The 17,524-nt window shown below is 44.1% G+C and overlaps 1 protein-coding gene across 1 annotated transcript in view; it reads left to right on the plus strand.

Moving 5' to 3' along the window:
* The first annotated feature begins 1,350 nt into the window (after positions 1–1,350).
* LOC136863222 (uncharacterized) overlaps positions 1,351–17,524 on the plus strand; it is a 514,687-nt gene continuing 498,513 nt past the window's right edge. The window contains exon 1 of the mRNA XM_067139591.2: positions 1,351–1,428. Coding sequence (XP_066995692.1) covers positions 1,368–1,428 — 61 coding nt within the window. The 5' untranslated portion in view covers positions 1,351–1,367. The remainder of the gene's footprint in view (positions 1,429–17,524) is intronic.

Genomic DNA, 17,524 nt, shown 5'->3' on the forward strand with positions numbered 1-17,524 from the left:
GGCCTAGGAATTGGAAGGAAGCGGCCGTGGCCTTAATTAAGGTATAGCCCCGGCATTTTCCTGGTGTGAAAATGGGAAACCACGAAAAACCATCTTTAGGGCCGCCGACAGTGGGGCTCGAACCCACTGTCTCCCGATTACTGGATACTGACCGCACTTAAGCGACTGCAGCTATCGAGCTCGGTGGTATAGAAGAGCAAGTGCCCTTAACTAAACCCTCAGATTTCATGAACATCCTAGAATTCCTACACTTCCTTAATCAAAGGAGAAATATTTCTTCTTGAGGGTTTAGAAGTAAACAAACAAACAAACAAACAAACAAACAAACAAACAAACAAACAAACAAACAAACAAACAAACACTATTACACACACACTCTCTTTTACGAGATATCGTGATCATGAACTATAATTTAAAACGACCTTATAAATATTCCAGACCCTTTACAACGTAGTTTCAATTTTCAAGTGCGCAATATTATTGGGAGCTTAATAGAAAAAAGGCTGATTTTTTAAAACACTCAATAAATGTATTCGCAAAACGTGGGTAAGAATGTTCTACACTCCACCAATATTATTCCTATACTGACTGAGATTTCTTAAGAATACGCACCAAAGGTGAATAACTACATTTCTCGAGCCTATCGTAAAATTGAACGATTCTGTTTGTAGTCAAACGTCGGGGTTTGGGGATGCGATTAAGGACGAGGTATTTCATTGTATTACAAAAACTGATATAGGAAAAAGAAATGCATATGCCATACTGTTCTGTTAATATTATTATTGTTAAATATTATAACACGGCTTGCATTCGAGTTCATGGATGCTTGCTACGAGCGGTTCCCTCGTGATACTAACCCGAGATGGTTGCGCTTCTTTGCTAACGCTCTATAGTTTCGTAAGTACAATATTTCAAAGTCGTACGGGCTAAAAGATTGTCAGCAGGGAGTTATTGACTCTAAGCTGGAAACAAAACATGTTGTCTGAATAAGAAAAGATAAACCACTTTGCATGTATTTCATATTACTATTTGAGCATTTATTTGTCAGAATAAAGAACGATAAACCGACTTGTATATATGTATCATTATTATTTTCATTTCACCATTATATAATTTGTTTTAAATTTCCGGTAGAAAAAAAAACAGTTTGCAGACGTGAGGAGAAACGTACTTCAGAGAAGATGTTTTCTGTGTTTGTGTTATGGAGGTATTCACGGGGCGGTGCGGGGTGGGGTGAGGCGGGCGGGGGGGGGGGGGGGAGAGGCTGGGCGCAGGACGCTGGACCGACCGAGCGAGGCGAGACGCTACGCGACGCAACATTATGCTCTCAGTAGTGTACGAGAGGTCTAGACGAGAGCACCGCACTAATGCCGCCACATTCTCACTTGCTGCTTCTCTTGCTCGGATATCTCTTCTGTCACGTCACAGGTCAGTACGCTCCTAACATACATTCATGTACTTTGTCATAGGAAAGGGGAAATAAATTGTCACTTTAAAAAATTACTGACGTTTCTGCGATTACAATTTCTGGAAGGATTTATGTAACACTGGTCATTCTCCAGTCGGCAAGAGAAAGGCATGTAATATGGCACTGTTGCCATTGAGCTCCAGGATATATCAGCACGGTATTTTAGAAATATTTTTAACCTCACATTACTGAATAACGAACGGTAAGTTTGATACAAACGTCAAACAAAACAATATAAACAATAAAAATGTTTCCCCAGGACTATTGAATTTTATCCCCTTTCATGTTCCACAAGTATAAATTATTTCACGTTCAAATATCAACATTTCACCACTACAACAGCTGTATTGTTATTTGCTACAGAGGTAGATTTATTATCAGGATCAGATACTGTGATTAATAAAATATTAAATGCCTCTGTTTCTAGTTTATAAATTCACATATCATTTCCTTGTTTTGTCATAGTTCGTGCTCCTCCGAAAAATTCAGTATTGTTTTTATTTACTTACTGTTTGTTTAGGTCTGTCTTTGTTGTAAATATACAACATTTAAAAACTTTGTACATATTTTAAATCAACTTTTGTAGTTGTTCTCCTTCTTTGTTTTTATTTCAACTCACATTACAAGTATACAGTATGTGTGTTAAGAAGGTAGGCCTTCTACGTATATTTTGCCTCCTACCTGTGTACTTTAACACAAACAAACACTACTAACTACTTTTAAGCGAGGAATATGCTATCCTTTGATAAATGGATGTAAGCATTCACTTTCAAATATGCGAACATTGTTACTTTATTGTTCAAAACACATCCTGTTTGAACTAAATTTTGCTGTATAAATTTGCTATCAATTTTTATGTCACTATTTTGCCCTTCTTAGAACAAAAATGCTGCCTGATGTCATTTCTTGATGGATACAGTACTTTTGCATCCATCGTTTGGCACAGGCGAGAGCAAAGTGTAGCTTCCACCGAAGTCCCAGTCTCCTTCATGGCTGTGACATGAAATTCAGAGTACAACCAGTGTGCCTGAGTGTTATGAAAAGTGTTGCTCACAGGGTTAGTTTTGCTACAATAGCACTGTCTGGCCCGGTGAGGAAAGCAATGGCAAACTACCTCACTCCTCGTCTTGCTTAGTATACGTCATTTAGTTGCTACCATTGGTTTTTGTGGTTTTCCTATAACTGTATTGCCTTTGATGGTACTATTTGAGGATCCAACCAGCCTCTGGGTTGATAACCTAACAGAACAAAAGTACTATTCTTTAATTAATAAGTCGAAGAGATACTGTGCACGTTGATTTCGGAGATAAATATCTTACAATCCTCAGAAACACCGTTTGTTTCCCCTGCATGCGTTGCTGTATTTCATTTCCGTTCCTCCACATGCACCCGACGTCCAAGGTTAGCAAGCTCTATACTGGGTGAGGTCATGTCGTGAGCAGCTTATGGTGAGGGACTACACAGCCAGATGATATGACCTTCACATCCGATACTATTGTAGGATACTCCATCATTTCGGATACCGTAGCCATTACCACCATGGCAGCTATGAACAACCTTGGTGTGACCAACATGCTCATTATCACCACAGAGAAGTAGAAACTCATCCTGAGGACACGACGAAACATCGTGTAGCTCCTGCCAAAACTGTTCCTGCCTTCTCTAGGTCTCCGCAGCCAGATTGTGGTGGATATGCAGAGAAGACACGAAGTCGAGAAGATACATTGTCGATTGTAACTGACATAAGACTGTCTGAATAGCGGTGAATCTCAGCAACTCGATCTCGCAGGCTTGCGCGTACGATGACGTCAATGCCATTCGTGTTGGTTGTATCAGTTTATAACCATCTCCGATGTCACGAGTTTCTGGCCTTTCCAACGTATTTCTTGCACACATGCACTCCCCATTCTTCGTTCTTTCAGCATCGCTGCTAGTTCGCGGCTGCGTCCAGTAAGAACCCCAATGTTGAGCGTGGCGATGCGCAAATGTTGTTTGCGTTGGGCTAGCTTCTTTAGCTGGTTCCGCCCTTGAACCAGTAGCCCATGTCCATTTGTCGCGGCGGTCAGATGAGGCCGACGCGCGTCCGTTCTGGGGGACGTCCTAGCACAATTCGACAAAACTGTCGTAGATATGATTCATGAGTTGCGACGGAGCTACCGACCGGATTGTCGCCACAGCCTGGCGTCGGGCATTTTAGAGCTATTGCCAGTAGGAATTTAGGTCGCTTCTGACATAGAGAACAGACGCCTTTCTGGTTATATGTGTACACAAAACAATCGTTACTGGAGTAAAAGTAACCTTATGTCCTCATTCCGAGGTGGTGCAACTCTTTTCAGGCACACCCCTAATGGAGGTGAGCTGCACGTGCCATTTTAACCAAATACCAACCCTCCTGCTATTCTTAAATCTCTTGCAGTACCGGAAATCGAACCCAGGCCACCAAGGACGGTAGCTAATGTTACTTGAGTGCTCCTCCATGACGCAGAAATCGGTGTATGATGTGCCATTAGTGGTTAAAGAATCATAGGACCGTCTTTTTGAGAGTACGGGTGATTCTGTTACTTATATGAATACCGCACTAACCCTCTTTTTCAAAGGATTGACCTACAGGGAGCGTTATTTTGCATTTTTTCAACGGTAGTCTACCACTGCTTACACTGCGAACACAAAGTGTTTCCATAGAACCTAGTTATTAATAAAAATGTGTGGCCCCCTCATTCCCCGATTTATCCGTCTGCGATTATTGTCTCTGGGGTAAATTTAAAAAGTCGTGTAAAAGACGAGCCCGCACGCCATATAAGAACTGAAACATAATAACATACATCAGAAAATTGCTGGGATTCCTCAACAGGAAATTGCCGGGATTCCTCAACGTGAACTGCGGTGTGTGATGTATAATTTCCTAACGGGGTGGCAAAAATGTGTGGAGACTGAAGGCGAGCAGTTTCACCAACACCTCTCATAACTTGGTAAATTGGGAACTTCTAAAACTGTTTGTGTTGCATTGTTTACCTTCCCGCTACTGACCTCGATTTACGTAACAAACGAAAGCGCACTCGGCCATAATAAAAACACCGCATGCCGGAGTAAACATATCTGATCCAAACTGAACCAAACCAAACCCCATGGTTCTACAGCCCTTCAAGGGCCTTAGCCTACCAAGCGACCGCTGCTCATCCCGAAGGCCTGCAGATTACGAGGTGTCGTGTGGTCAGCACGACGAATCCTCTCGGCCGTTATTCTTGGCTTTCTAGACCGGTGCCGCTATCTCACCGTCAGTTACCTCCCCAATTCTAATCACGTAGGCTGAGTGGACCTCGAACCAGCCCTCAGGTCCAGGTAATAATCCCTGACCTGTCCGAGAATCGAACCCGGGGCCTCCGGGTAAGAGGCAGGAACGCTACTCCTACACCACGGGGCCGGCTAACATATCTGATCACCCTGTATTATTTTCTTTCTTTCTTTCTTTCTTTCTTTCTTTCTTTCTTTCTTAATCGGTTTATCCTCCAGGGTTGGTTTTCCCTCGGACTCTGAAATTGATCCCAACTCTACCGCCTCAAGGGCAGTATTCTGGAGCGTGCGACTTTGGGTCGGGGGACACAACTGGGGCACAACTGCAGTACAGGGGCTTTGTGGGCAGCGGCTCTAGCCATAAGTTAGGTTCCATGCCGGCATTTGCCTGGAGGAGAATTGGGAAACCACGGAAAACCACTTCGAGGATGGCTGAGGTGGAAATCGAACCCTCCTCAGTTGATCTCTCGATACTGAGTGGACCCTGTTCCAGCCCTCGTGGCAGAGCCGAGAATCGAAACAGCCCTCCGGGGGTGGAAGCTAATCACAGTAACCACTAAACCACAGAGGCGGACTGTATTATTATGGACCCATTTTGCTATTCTCTTTTTCGGTTGGTTTAACGTCGTCCCGACGCATACAGGTCTTACGGTGACGGTGGGATAGGACAGGGTTAGGACTCTGAAGGAAGTAACCGAGGCCTTAAGTAATAGCTCGATGTGAAAATAAGAAACCACGGAAAACCATCTTCAGGTCTGCCTACAGTGAGGTGCGAACATATCGTCTTCGAAATGCAAACTCACAGCTACGTGTCTCGAACCGCGCAGCAATTCGCTTGGTGGGTCCATTCTGGCGTGTGCCATTGTTATTTGGGGCGAATCGATCTGGTACCGAGGCATAAGCAGCGTCTGAGTCTTTGCTCTCAAGGAAATTGAGAAATTGGGGATGGTTCACACTCTGAACAGCCATTATCAGCGTCAGAATTTGAATTATGGATCGTCAGAATATGCAGTATTTTTATTACATTTGACCAAATGGGACAGTCTTAGACTTCAAAGGGGAGTCTATTGTGTGTCAAACACCGATTTTTTTCGAGCTTTTGCGAGGTTATACAAATGGGTACAAAATAAACATGATTTGGGAAATTCTCCCGAATGGGCTTCAACTTTAGAGATTTTGGCATGTCAGTTTTCAAACATCAGTTATACGTCATCATATAAGCCAGCATTCTGTTTTCAGCGGGCCTCCTAGAGGGTAACGCCCTCTCTGAGGCCAGGGAGGTGATTTGTGGTGCAGAGAACGTTAGGGGATAGCGGTCGTGGTCTATAAAACGATCTGTTCCGGCAGGAAGTGTATTCTCTAGACAGCTGACGGCACAACCAGTCCACCGCCTCCCGAATGCAGAGCTTTACAGCCAATGCACAGCCGTGGCCACTGTTAAGCCTACCCTGCTCGGTACCAGCATTCAATAAAGCGTTTTGGTAGCAGAGTGATCAACAGGCTGGCTCAGTAATGTTGGTCGTACAGGTCCGAGTATCCATCGCGTCGTTTCAAAAAGATAATTTCAGAACTATTTATACTTCCTGCTGTTGCCTTTTCATGTATGTATGTATGTATGTATGTATGCTCAGTCCTCAGCCCGGAGACTGGTTGGATCCTCAACAGCTCCACCATTAGCTGTCATTGATGGCCTTGGCATTACTGAAGAGTCGTAGTAGGGAAATGAGGAGTAAGGCAGTTTCCCTTTGCTTTCTTCACCGAGCCAGAAGTTGCTGTTACATATCTGTCTGCCATGCCCACTGAAATGCATGCACCAACCGACTCTATCAGCAACATTTTCACTGAGCTCGATAGCTGCAGTCGCTTTAATGTGGCCACTATCCAGTATTCGGAACATAGTGGGTTCGAGCCCCACTGCCGGCATCCCTGAATATGGTTTTCCGTAGTTTCCCATTTTCACACAGGGCAAATGCTGGGACTGTACCTTAAATAAGGCCACGGCCGCTTCCTTCCCACTTCCAGCCCTTTCCTGTCCAATCGTCGCCAAAAGACCTATCTGTGTCGATGCGACGTAAAGCAACTTGCAACATTTTCACAGCATTCACAGCAGGGACTGGCTTCATAAGGAATGGCATTACTAGGATCGCACATACTTCAGTCACTTTCATACTGTCAAAGCCAAGGATAAGACTGAAACAGATCAAAGAAAGTAACAAAACTGCTCTAGCTCATACCAGAAAATACAGCGCATTGTAATGACTAGTCTCGTCAACAAAGGCATGTTTTTTAATTTACGTAGAGCCTCTCAAGGCAAATAGCTTTGGAACACTATTTCACTAGATTAGCATTTAGTGCAGCGCAGTTTCGGTACACGTTGCGACCAGACGTCTATCTCCACAGTGTTACGGTTAGCGCTAGTAGCTGCCGTCCTCGGAGGCTCGGGTTTGATTCCTGGTACTGACAGAAATTTAAGATTGGCAGGAGGATTGGTATGTCGTTAGAAAGATACGTGCAGCTCATCTCCATTGGACCGGGCGAGGTGGCCGTGCGGTTAGAGGCGCGCGGCTGTGAGCTTGCACCCGGGAGATAGTGGATTCGAATCCCACTGTCGTCAGCCCTGAAGATGGTTTCCCGTGGTTTCCCACTTTTGCACCAGGAAAATGCTGGGTCTGTACCTTCATTAAGGCCACGGCCGCTTCCTTCCAACTCCTAGACCTTTCCTGTCCCATCGTCGCCATAAGACCTATCTGTATCGGTGCGACGTAAAGCCACTAGAATCTCCATTGGATGTGTGACTGGAAAGAGATGCACCACCACGAACTTTGTCCGGCTTCATGGCCAGGTGGTTAGCGTACTGGCTTTTACTCCAAGGGGTTCCCGGTTCAATTCCCTGGCGGGTCGGGGATTTTTAGCCTTAATGGGTTAATTTCCCTGGTTCGGAGACTACGAGTATTTGTACGGTCTTTAACATTAGAATTCATTAGCCTATAGGCAGCGCCCCATACTCACAGACGCGCAGGTTCCCTACATAAGTCAGCTCGAAAGACCTGCACCAGGTTTCTCTTTCTGGTACCGGTATACTTGTATTATCATATGATTTCTTTTTCAGTTTATTTAATAAATTAGTTTCGACAGACTGAAGAACCTTAACAGTTATAAATTAACTGAATCGAATCTGAAAAGAGATAGCTTCAAATATCACAAAGAAGGAAGTTTCCCCTAAATTCTGCATTCCCTTAAAATGTAAGTAGTGTGACTGTAACTACCTCCAACATTTCTGAGAGGGGAAGATTTTTTTTTTTTTTTTTGCTAGTTGCTTTACGTCGTACCGACACAGATAGGTCTTACGACGACGATGGCATAGGGAAGGCCCAGGAATGGGAAGGAAGCGGCCGTGGCCTTAATTAAGGTACAGCATTTGGCTGGTGTGAAAATGGGAAACCACGGAAAACCATTTTCAGGGCTGCCGACAGTGGGGTTCGAACCTACTATCTCCCAAATACTGGATACTGGCCGCACTTAAGCGACTGCAGCTATTGAGCTCGGTATTTTTCTTTATGAAAGCCCCTTTTTTAATAGGGTGTCCGGCTCCTTGGCTTAATGGTCAGCATAGTCGCCTTCGATCCAGAGGGGTCCCGGGTTCGATTCCCGGCCGTGTCGGAGATTTTAACCTTAAATGTTTATTTCCCTGCAATTCACACACCACACACAACACAATCCTTCACTACAAAAACACGCAGTTCCCATGCCTCCCACCCTCGCTGGAGGGTCTACCTTACAAGGGCTGCACCACGCTAGAAATAGCCACAAGAAATTATTATTATAGGGTACACTTATAAGTATTTATTGTAGACACTAGTGTTATTAATTTACACCAACAGAATTATGAGTCTTCCGCGAAAATTATACTGAACCTACATTTGTGGCACAAATTTGAAGTTTTAAAAGCGATTTGTTGTTATATGCGTCTCTGAAGGGACATGGGTATTTGATATTAGGCCTACACATGTAGTTTGCTCTGAGCCGTGTTAAAAGGTGAGCAGAGTTTGGAAGTCTTGGAACTACCTAGGCAATACTTCCTTAGATATGAACCTCCCAAATGGGACTTAAAACATGCAGGTTTCAAGTCTAGATGCCTGTAAGTTATCGTTGTTCCTTCATGTAAGGGACTTGGGGGCATCTTGATCATCAGCCATGTGTACTTAGAGAGCATGCGAGCTTTTATGTGATAACCTGTTGTAGCTAATTAATTATTGCTAGGATTGAGAATGACGTGGTTGTTAAGATCTTTAGGGTAGGTACTTTGTCGCATGAAACTGATGTAGACAACGAGCGAGCTGGCCGTGCCATTAGGGTTGCGCAGCTGTGAGCTTGCATTCGGGACATAGTGGGCTCCAACCCCACCGTCGGCAGCCCTGAAGATGGTATTCCGTGGGTTCCCATTTTCACACCGGGCAAATGATGGGGCTGTACCTTATTTAAGGCCACGGCCGCTGCCTTCCCAGTCCTAGCTTTTCCCCGCCCCCCACTCTCCCATCGTCGAAAACCTTCTATGTGTTGTTGCGACGTTAAACAACTAGTAAAGGGCTTTCCTATCCCATCGTCGCCATAAGACCTACCTGTGTCGTTGCGACGTAAAGCCCCTAGCAAAAAAAAAAAAAAAAAACAACAACAACTAGTAAACAAAAATGGACAACAGGAAACCACTTCTAGGTTGGCTGAGAATAGGACTTCAATCCACTTACCTTGTTGGCCTGTTGTGCTACTGCCCGGGTACTTGTGTGAGGATTCTCACGGGAAGTGTCCAAAAACATCTCAGCAGTTTCTTCTTCTTCTTAATCTGTTTTTCCCTCGGACACAGCAAGTGATTCCACCTCTACCGCCTCAAGGGCAGTGTCCTGGAGCGTGAGACTTTGGGTCGGGATATACAACAGGGGAGGAGGACCAGTACCTCGTCCAGGCAGCCTCACGTGCTATGTTAAACAGAGGCCTTGTAGGGGGATGGGAAGTTTGGAAGGGTTAGACAAGGAAGAGGGAAGGAAGCGGCATGGCCTTAAGTCAGGTACCATCTCGGCATTTGCATGGAAGGGTAGTGGGAAACCACGGAAAACCACTTCCAGGGTGGCTGAGGTGGGAATTGAACCCACCTCTACTCAGTTGACCTCCCGAGGCTGAGTGGACCCCGTTCCAGCCCTCGTACCACTTTTCAAATTCCGTGGCAGAGCCGGGAATCGAACCCGGGCCTCCAGGGATGGCAGCCAATCACGCTAGCCACTACACCACAGAGGCGGACCTCAGCAGATTCACCGGACGTAACTGGTGCCTCTCTAACAGGACCTGTTCGGGAAAGTGACGAAGATATATGTTGTCTGCGTGGAAATCTTTCCTGGTACAGGCGCTGTACTTCCTGTGCGTTCTGTCTTGCTTCGCCGTAGATGAGGAGCGTGTCAACATACCTATTTGCTGAATACATAGCGGTCAACTCCGGAGGTCAACTGAGTGGAAGTGGGTTCGATTCCCACCTCAGCCATCCTGGAAGTTGTTTTCCGTGGTTTCCCACTTCTCCTCCAGGCAAATGCCGGGATGGTACCTAAATTAAGGCCACGGCCGCTTCCTTCCCTCTTCCTTGTCTATCCCTTCCAATCATCCCATCGCCCCGTAAGGCTACTGTTCAGCATAACAGGTGAGGCCGCCTGGGTGAGGTACTGGTCATCCTCCGCAGTTGTATCCCCCGCCCCAGAGCCGGAAGCTACAGGACACTGCCCTTGAGGCAGTAGAGGTGGGATCCCTCGCTGAGTCCGAGGGAAAAACCGACCCTGGAGGGTGAACATATAATGAAGAAGAAGAAGAAGAAGAAGAAGAAGAAGAAGAAATGACCAGGACTGCTAGGCTACACCAAGTGTCAGGTCACTACACATTCAACATGCATGCTATTGGTTGAATGAGGCACGAATGGACTCTTATTTGAACCTCAAAGTTTAAAATATGAATAAAAACATTTATCGCTCCTGAGATGTGAACCCATCTCCCTACGCAACAAGCGTCAAAGCGTCTGTGGTTAGTCCACTACACCACGGTGACTGTTGTCTCCAGTTTATCAGACAGCTTACTTGGTGTAACACTACGTCCCACTTCACAAACTCGCACACGTTTTCTATCAGTAAGCCATCGCTGTCCGCCTCTATGGTGTAGTTGTTAGTGTGATTAGCTGCCACCCCCGGAGGCCCGTGTTCGATTCCCGGCTCTGCCACGAAATTTTAAAAACGGTACGAGGGCTGGAACGGGGTCCACTCAGCCTCGGGAGGTCAACTGAGTAGACGTGTGTTCGATTCCCACCTCAGCCATCCTGGAAGTGGTTTTCCGTGGTTTCCCACTTCTCCTCCAGGCAAATGCCGGGATGGTACCTAAATTAAGGCCGCGGCCGCTTTCTTCCCCCTTCCTTGTCTGTTCCTTCCAATCTTCCCATCCCGCACTAAGGCCCCTGTTCAACATAGCCGGTGAGGCCGCCTGGGCGAGGTGCTGGCCATTCTCCCCAGTTGTATCCCCCGACCCAATGTGTCACGCTCCAGGACACTGCCCTTGAGGCGGTAGAGGTGAGTCCGAGGGATAATCTAAGCCTGGAGGGTAAACAGATTGAGAAAGAAAGAAATATAAACAGGGCAACATACTGTCGTTGCTTGGGAAAACCACAAGTACATTTTTTTTTTACCTGTATACTCACGATCATTAACATTTCGGGTTAGAAGGGAATTAGGTTACATTTGACGGTAGATTTTGGTCAATCCTGAACACGGAGGAGAGGCAAGTGGGGCAACGCCACATGTTTTCGTCTTCCAGGAAGTGTAGCTTGTAGCGTCACGCACTCGGAAGCCCTCCTACTCGATTGAAATTTTCTCGGGATCTGATAAAGATGTTTCTACGATGAAATATTCTGGCTATACCGGCTTTTTATAATCGAGAAGGACGATTAATTCATTGTAATTTCATTATGAAAAAATGTGTACGATGTAGTCCTGCCCCAATACGTATGGCACGTAAGTGTTTGATCAGCACTGATAATAACTCCATAGGGATGGTTTTTCAAACACTCTTGCGTCGCTGATCATATGCATTTAATGTCAGGTTATTTTTACTTTGGTTGTTGATAATAACAATAACAATACGCCGTCCGGATCCATGACTAAATGGTTAGCGTGCTGGCCTTTGGTCAGAGGGGTTCCTGGTTCGATTGCCGGCAGGATCGGGAATTTTAATCATAATTGGTTAATTTCGCTGGCACGGGGGCTGGGTGTATGTGTCGTCTTCATCATCATTTCATCCTCATCACGACGCTCAGGTCGCCTACGGGCGTCACTTCAAAAGACCTGCACCTGGCGAGCCGAACTTGTCCTCGGACACTCCCGGCACTGAAAGCCATACCCCATTTCATTTCATTTTTTTCATAATACGCCATTTGTGAAATAGCCTCAAAAGTTTTATAACCTATGTATTTTACGTATGTTCAGTTGTGTGTTAGCCGTTTTGGATATTTTTATAAGTCTGACGATGCCATCCTCTCTTTTAGAGCGTGGGGAAAATAATTATTACGTCACTACAATGCTTGCATCAGGCCTACAAAGGCACCACTCAATATTTACACAAATATCTATTATATTACAAGAAAAGAGCCTCTATGCTCTATAATTCAACCAAGGAGACCGAGCTCCCAAACCCTTACAGCCTACTCAAGGCAACCTTTACATTTTACACTAGAGATTAGAGCGTCTTCACTCAAAAAATTTACACTTTACACTCTCTAGGCACAACCTACATTTAACAATACCGTATCAGTTTTCTTTTACATGGAAGAAATAATACAGGGAGTATCGAGTACCTATTCTACTGGGCCTTTATGGAAAGCAACAGGTTCAATTACTGGCCCCAAAATAAAAAATGTATAGAGTACACTTGCGCTCCTTGAAATCAAAGATAAAACCCTACTTGGGCTTGTGGCCCGACAATGCAGAGGCTAATCCCTAACTACTGAGGTGACTAGATATACAAGTTAAGTTACAATTTACAATAGTGAAAACAGTTACAGTCCGCCTCTGTGGTGTAGTGGTTAGCGTGATTAGCTGCCACCCCCGGAGGTCCGGGTTCGATTCCCGGCTCTGCCACGAAAATTTGAAAAGTGGTACGAGGGCTGGAACGGGGTCCACTCAGCCTCGGGAGGTCAACTGAGTAGAGGTGGGTTCGATTCCCACCTCAGCCATCCTCGAAGTGGTTTTCCGTGGTTTCCCACTTCTCCTCCAGGCGAATGCCGGGATGGTACCTAACTTAAGGCCACGGCCGCTTCCTTCCCTCTTCCTTGTCTATCCCTACCAATCTTCCCATCCCTCCACAAGGCCCCTGTTCAGCATAGCAGGTGAGGCCGCCTGGGCGAGATACTGGTCATTCTCCACAGTTGTATCCCCAGACCAAGAGTCTGAAGCTCCAGGACACTGCCCTTGAGGCGGTAGAGGTGGGATCCCTCGCTGAGTCCGAGGGAACAACCGAACCTGGAGGGTAAACAGATGATGATGATGATGATGATGAAAACAGTTACAAAATCGTAGTCACCCCAAGATTAACTGAAGGGGAATTCGTGAGGGTAACGCACTCTTTATCCCCGGATTTCCGTAAAGTACTCTTGACTAGTTGAACTTTTACATGAGAAGGAAGAAAAGTGAGCCGCCTCTGTGGTGTAGTGGTTAGCGTGATTAGCTGCCACTCCCGGAGGCCCGGGTTCGATTCCCGGCTCTGCCACGAAATTTGAAAAGTGGTACGAGGGTTGGAACGGAGTCCACTCAGCCTCGGGAGGTCAACTGAGTAGAGGTGGGTTCGATTCCCACCTCAGCCATCCTGGAAGTGGTTTTCCGTGGTTTCCCACTTCTCCAGGCAAATGCCGGGATGGTACCTAATTTAAGGCCACGGCCGCTTCCTTCCCTCTTCCTTGCCTATCCCTTCCAATCTTCCCATCCCGCACTAAGGCCCCTGTTCAGCATAGCAGGTGAGGCCGCCTGGGCGAGGTACTGGTCATACTCCCCAGTTGTATCCCCGACCAAGAGTCTGAAGCTCCAGGACACTGCCCTTGAGGCGGTAGAGGAGGGATCCCTCGCTAAGTCCGAGGGTAAACAGATTATGATGATGATGAGGAAGAAAAGTTCACATTTTAGGAAATTGACTGTTACATAGTTAAAGATTGGAAATCTTCCCCTCGAGTCAGATTGCGGAGATAACTACTAAGCTGATGTTCTACCTGCCGATGGACGAGGCCTCCGCCTCCTCTCTTCACACACACAAACTCAATAACACGACGATCAATAAGACAAGTTAGCTCGAACAGGTATCATCTTTTATACTCGAGAGGAAGGTTCGAGAAGGCTCTGGACTAAAACCAGACACACCCTCTCATTTTATTGGTGGATAAAATAGGTACAAGATAAATATAATTGGCTGAAAAATAAATATACAAAATTTCTGATTTGCCAGAATCCAACGTTGGCGGGATGAGTAAGAAGTGTTGCAAAACTTGAAGTATCAAAAACAAAGAAATTCAATTCAGTTCAAAATACCTATAAACACAAAATTTCTTTAAATTTCTAGTTGTTCCACTTTGCACCAGAGTGCATGGCATCAGTTTTTTAATAATGACATCTATGGAGAAAAGCCCCAACTTCTTGAATTTGTTGCAAATTTATGTGTTAGATATCGTTCTTCAAGGCTCTTTATTTAAATGCACGGGGTCGAAGTGTACTTTCCGGTATTATTATTATTATTATTATTATTATTATTATTGTTGTTGTTATTTATCCGTTTACCCTCCAGGGTCGGTTTTGCTCTCGGACTCAGCGAGGGATCCCACCTCTATTATTATTATTATTATGATTATGATTATTATTATTATTATTATTATTATTATTATTATTATTATTATTATTATTATTATTATTACATATTAAGGTAGGTGGAATTACTTTCAGATTATTCATTTTTGGGTTAAAAATTAGGGGCGGGGATCCTTCCCTTAAACTCCTCCATATTTACGCTAATTTTAAAGTTACTGTTTAATAATTTAAGCATACACATAGCGATCATTCTCTCAGTCAGTTTTCTGTTAATGTAGAGTAACTCAAGACCTACTCTTTCATTGTTACTTCAAGTAGTTATAACACAGATCGGCATTTTCAGCACGCTGCAGTGTGATCAGTGGCAATACGTACAGTTGCTCGTATGTTGTGCAGCCCTCTTATAGGTTAGTATGTCCCTGAACCTCTTCTCTTCACATCGCCAAGCACTACGCTAAGCTGCAAGATTCCTTCCGTCTCTGATGTGCTCTGAGCCTTCCCCTGGGAGTGCTCAACTATGCAAGAGTGGCCTAAACCGTCACAGCGTCTGACTCATTGGCTGAATGGTCAGCGTACTGGCCTTCGGTTTAGAAGATCCCGGGTTCGATTCCCGGTAAGGTCACGGATTTTAACCTTCATTGGTAAATTCCCTTGGCTCGGGGACTGGGTATTTGTGCCGTCCCAACATCCCTGCAATTCACAAACCACACATAACACTGTCCTCCACCACAATAAGACGCAGTTACGTACAAATGGGAGATGACGCCCACCCTCATCGGAGTGTCTGCAATACAAGGGCTGCACTCTGCTAGAAACAGCCACACGAAATTATAATATAATAGCAAGATACCCGTGCTTAGCTACGGTATTATACTGACATTTATAATTGAATGCTTAATGTTTTATATATGATCCGCCGAAATTCGCGATCTGACTCGTTTTCTGAGAGAATCCACCAAAATTCGCGATCTGACACGTTTTCTGAGAGATTACGGCAAAGTTCCTCCCATTATTCAATCTTTCTTTCCAGCAATCGATTTCATACTTCCCGGGCTAGGTCCAGGTATTCCGCCCGGTCAGTTGGGTCCCTAAATCTTTGCCATATTTACCTATAAGCATTTTTAATATGGATCAAATCCTTGAGGAGATCCGGCTTGGTGTCGTCTTGGGTGCCTTGGCGATACTGAACCCGCGGCCGGAATGATTTCGATTTCGTAGTCATACGCGGCCAGGACCCGTTTCCAGCGCGGTCTGCACATTTTGACGACGGCCCAGAACATTATTATTATTATTATTATTATTATTATTATTATTATTATTATTATTATTATTATTATTATTATTATTATTATTGTTGTTGTTGATGTTCTGGACCCCACAGCAAGATTGAAGACCGCTACTTGGTGGTAAATTACAAATTACATTTGCTGCCATTGTCATTGTTTACAATGTGACCAGCACCAATGTCACGCGCAGGTAAGTGCGCGGGATTTCTGGCGATACGAATGATATAATTCCGTGCATTATTGAACTTATTATAGAGGTGAACAATTACACGGTCAATATCATTCCTATAGTTTATACGTGTTTAAATTTTTATTTATATGCCAGGAGAATCTACTGTAATCTAACTTTAAGTTCTCCAAAGGAAACGATGGCTCTTGAAAACGAACCGAGGAAGGATTAAAAATGATCGGTTAATGATCAGAATCAAGTACATTATGAACAGTAAAATCAATTGGTCTCAAATCTTTTTTCACCTCAGCGTCTTTAAGTTGATCCCCCCACACTCCAAGAAAAGAAGGCGTGTTTCTATGTTTAAAGGAGATTCCAAATACCAATATTCACGTCTGTTACCTTCAGTTTTGAGGTATAAGTATCCTCATAAAAGAATTCACTTTTTTCCTTTCCTTTCACACTCCCCCCCTCTTTTAAGTGAATTTTTCGAAAAAATACCCTTTCCCTTATTGGTAAATGATCTTCTAAATACCAATTATCACGACTGTAATATCATCAGTTTTTGAGATATGTGTCCACATAAAAGGAATTCAACTCCTTTTCACCCCCCCCCCAAGATGGTTTACCCCCAAAATGCGTTTTTCTATGTTTTTAAAGGAGATCTAAATACCAATTTTCACGTCTGTAACAACTTTAGTTAATGTTAGATGTAAGTACCCTCATACAATTAATTCAATTAATTTTTCAATTACTTCACCCCCTTCATTAGATTTTCCGAAATCAAAGGAATACGTGTTTCTTTAAAGCAGATTTCAAATACCAATTTTTCGTTTTTGAGATAATAGTATCTTCATTAAATAATTCAACTAATTTTTTAATTCTCCCCTCCCCTCAGGTAAGTGGATTTCCGAAAATAAAAGTATGTATTTCTTTATTTTTAAAGGAAATTCCAAATACCAATTTTCACGTCTGTAACATCTTCATTTTTTGAGATATCAGCATCCTAATAAAAATAATTCAACCCCACCTTCAGTCACTTTACACCCCTTCCCCCAACTGGTTTAACCGAAAACAACAAATACATGTTTCTTTATTTTTAATAGAGATAAAATATACCATGAAGTTTCTTGAGATATACTGTAAACATGTTCATTCTAAAATTTCACCCCTTTTTAGTTCCCCTTAAGTGGAGTTTCCAAAAACAAATCACCTATGTTTCTTTACCTTTATGGGAGATTCCAAATACCAATTTTTACGTCTGTAAGATTTTACATTTCTGAGATATATTGTAGATCAAGCCTTTCTAAAATTCACCCCAATTTGTCACTCCTGTTTAACCCCCATTAATTGGATTTTCCAAAAAAATATACGTGTTTCTTTATTTTAAAGGTGATCCCAAATATCAATTTTCAGGCCTGCAATTTCTTCAGTTTCTGAGATA

Source organism: Anabrus simplex, chromosome 2 (genome assembly GCF_040414725.1).
Source record: "Anabrus simplex isolate iqAnaSimp1 chromosome 2, ASM4041472v1, whole genome shotgun sequence".
Taxonomy (NCBI): Eukaryota; Metazoa; Arthropoda; class Insecta; order Orthoptera; family Tettigoniidae; genus Anabrus; species Anabrus simplex.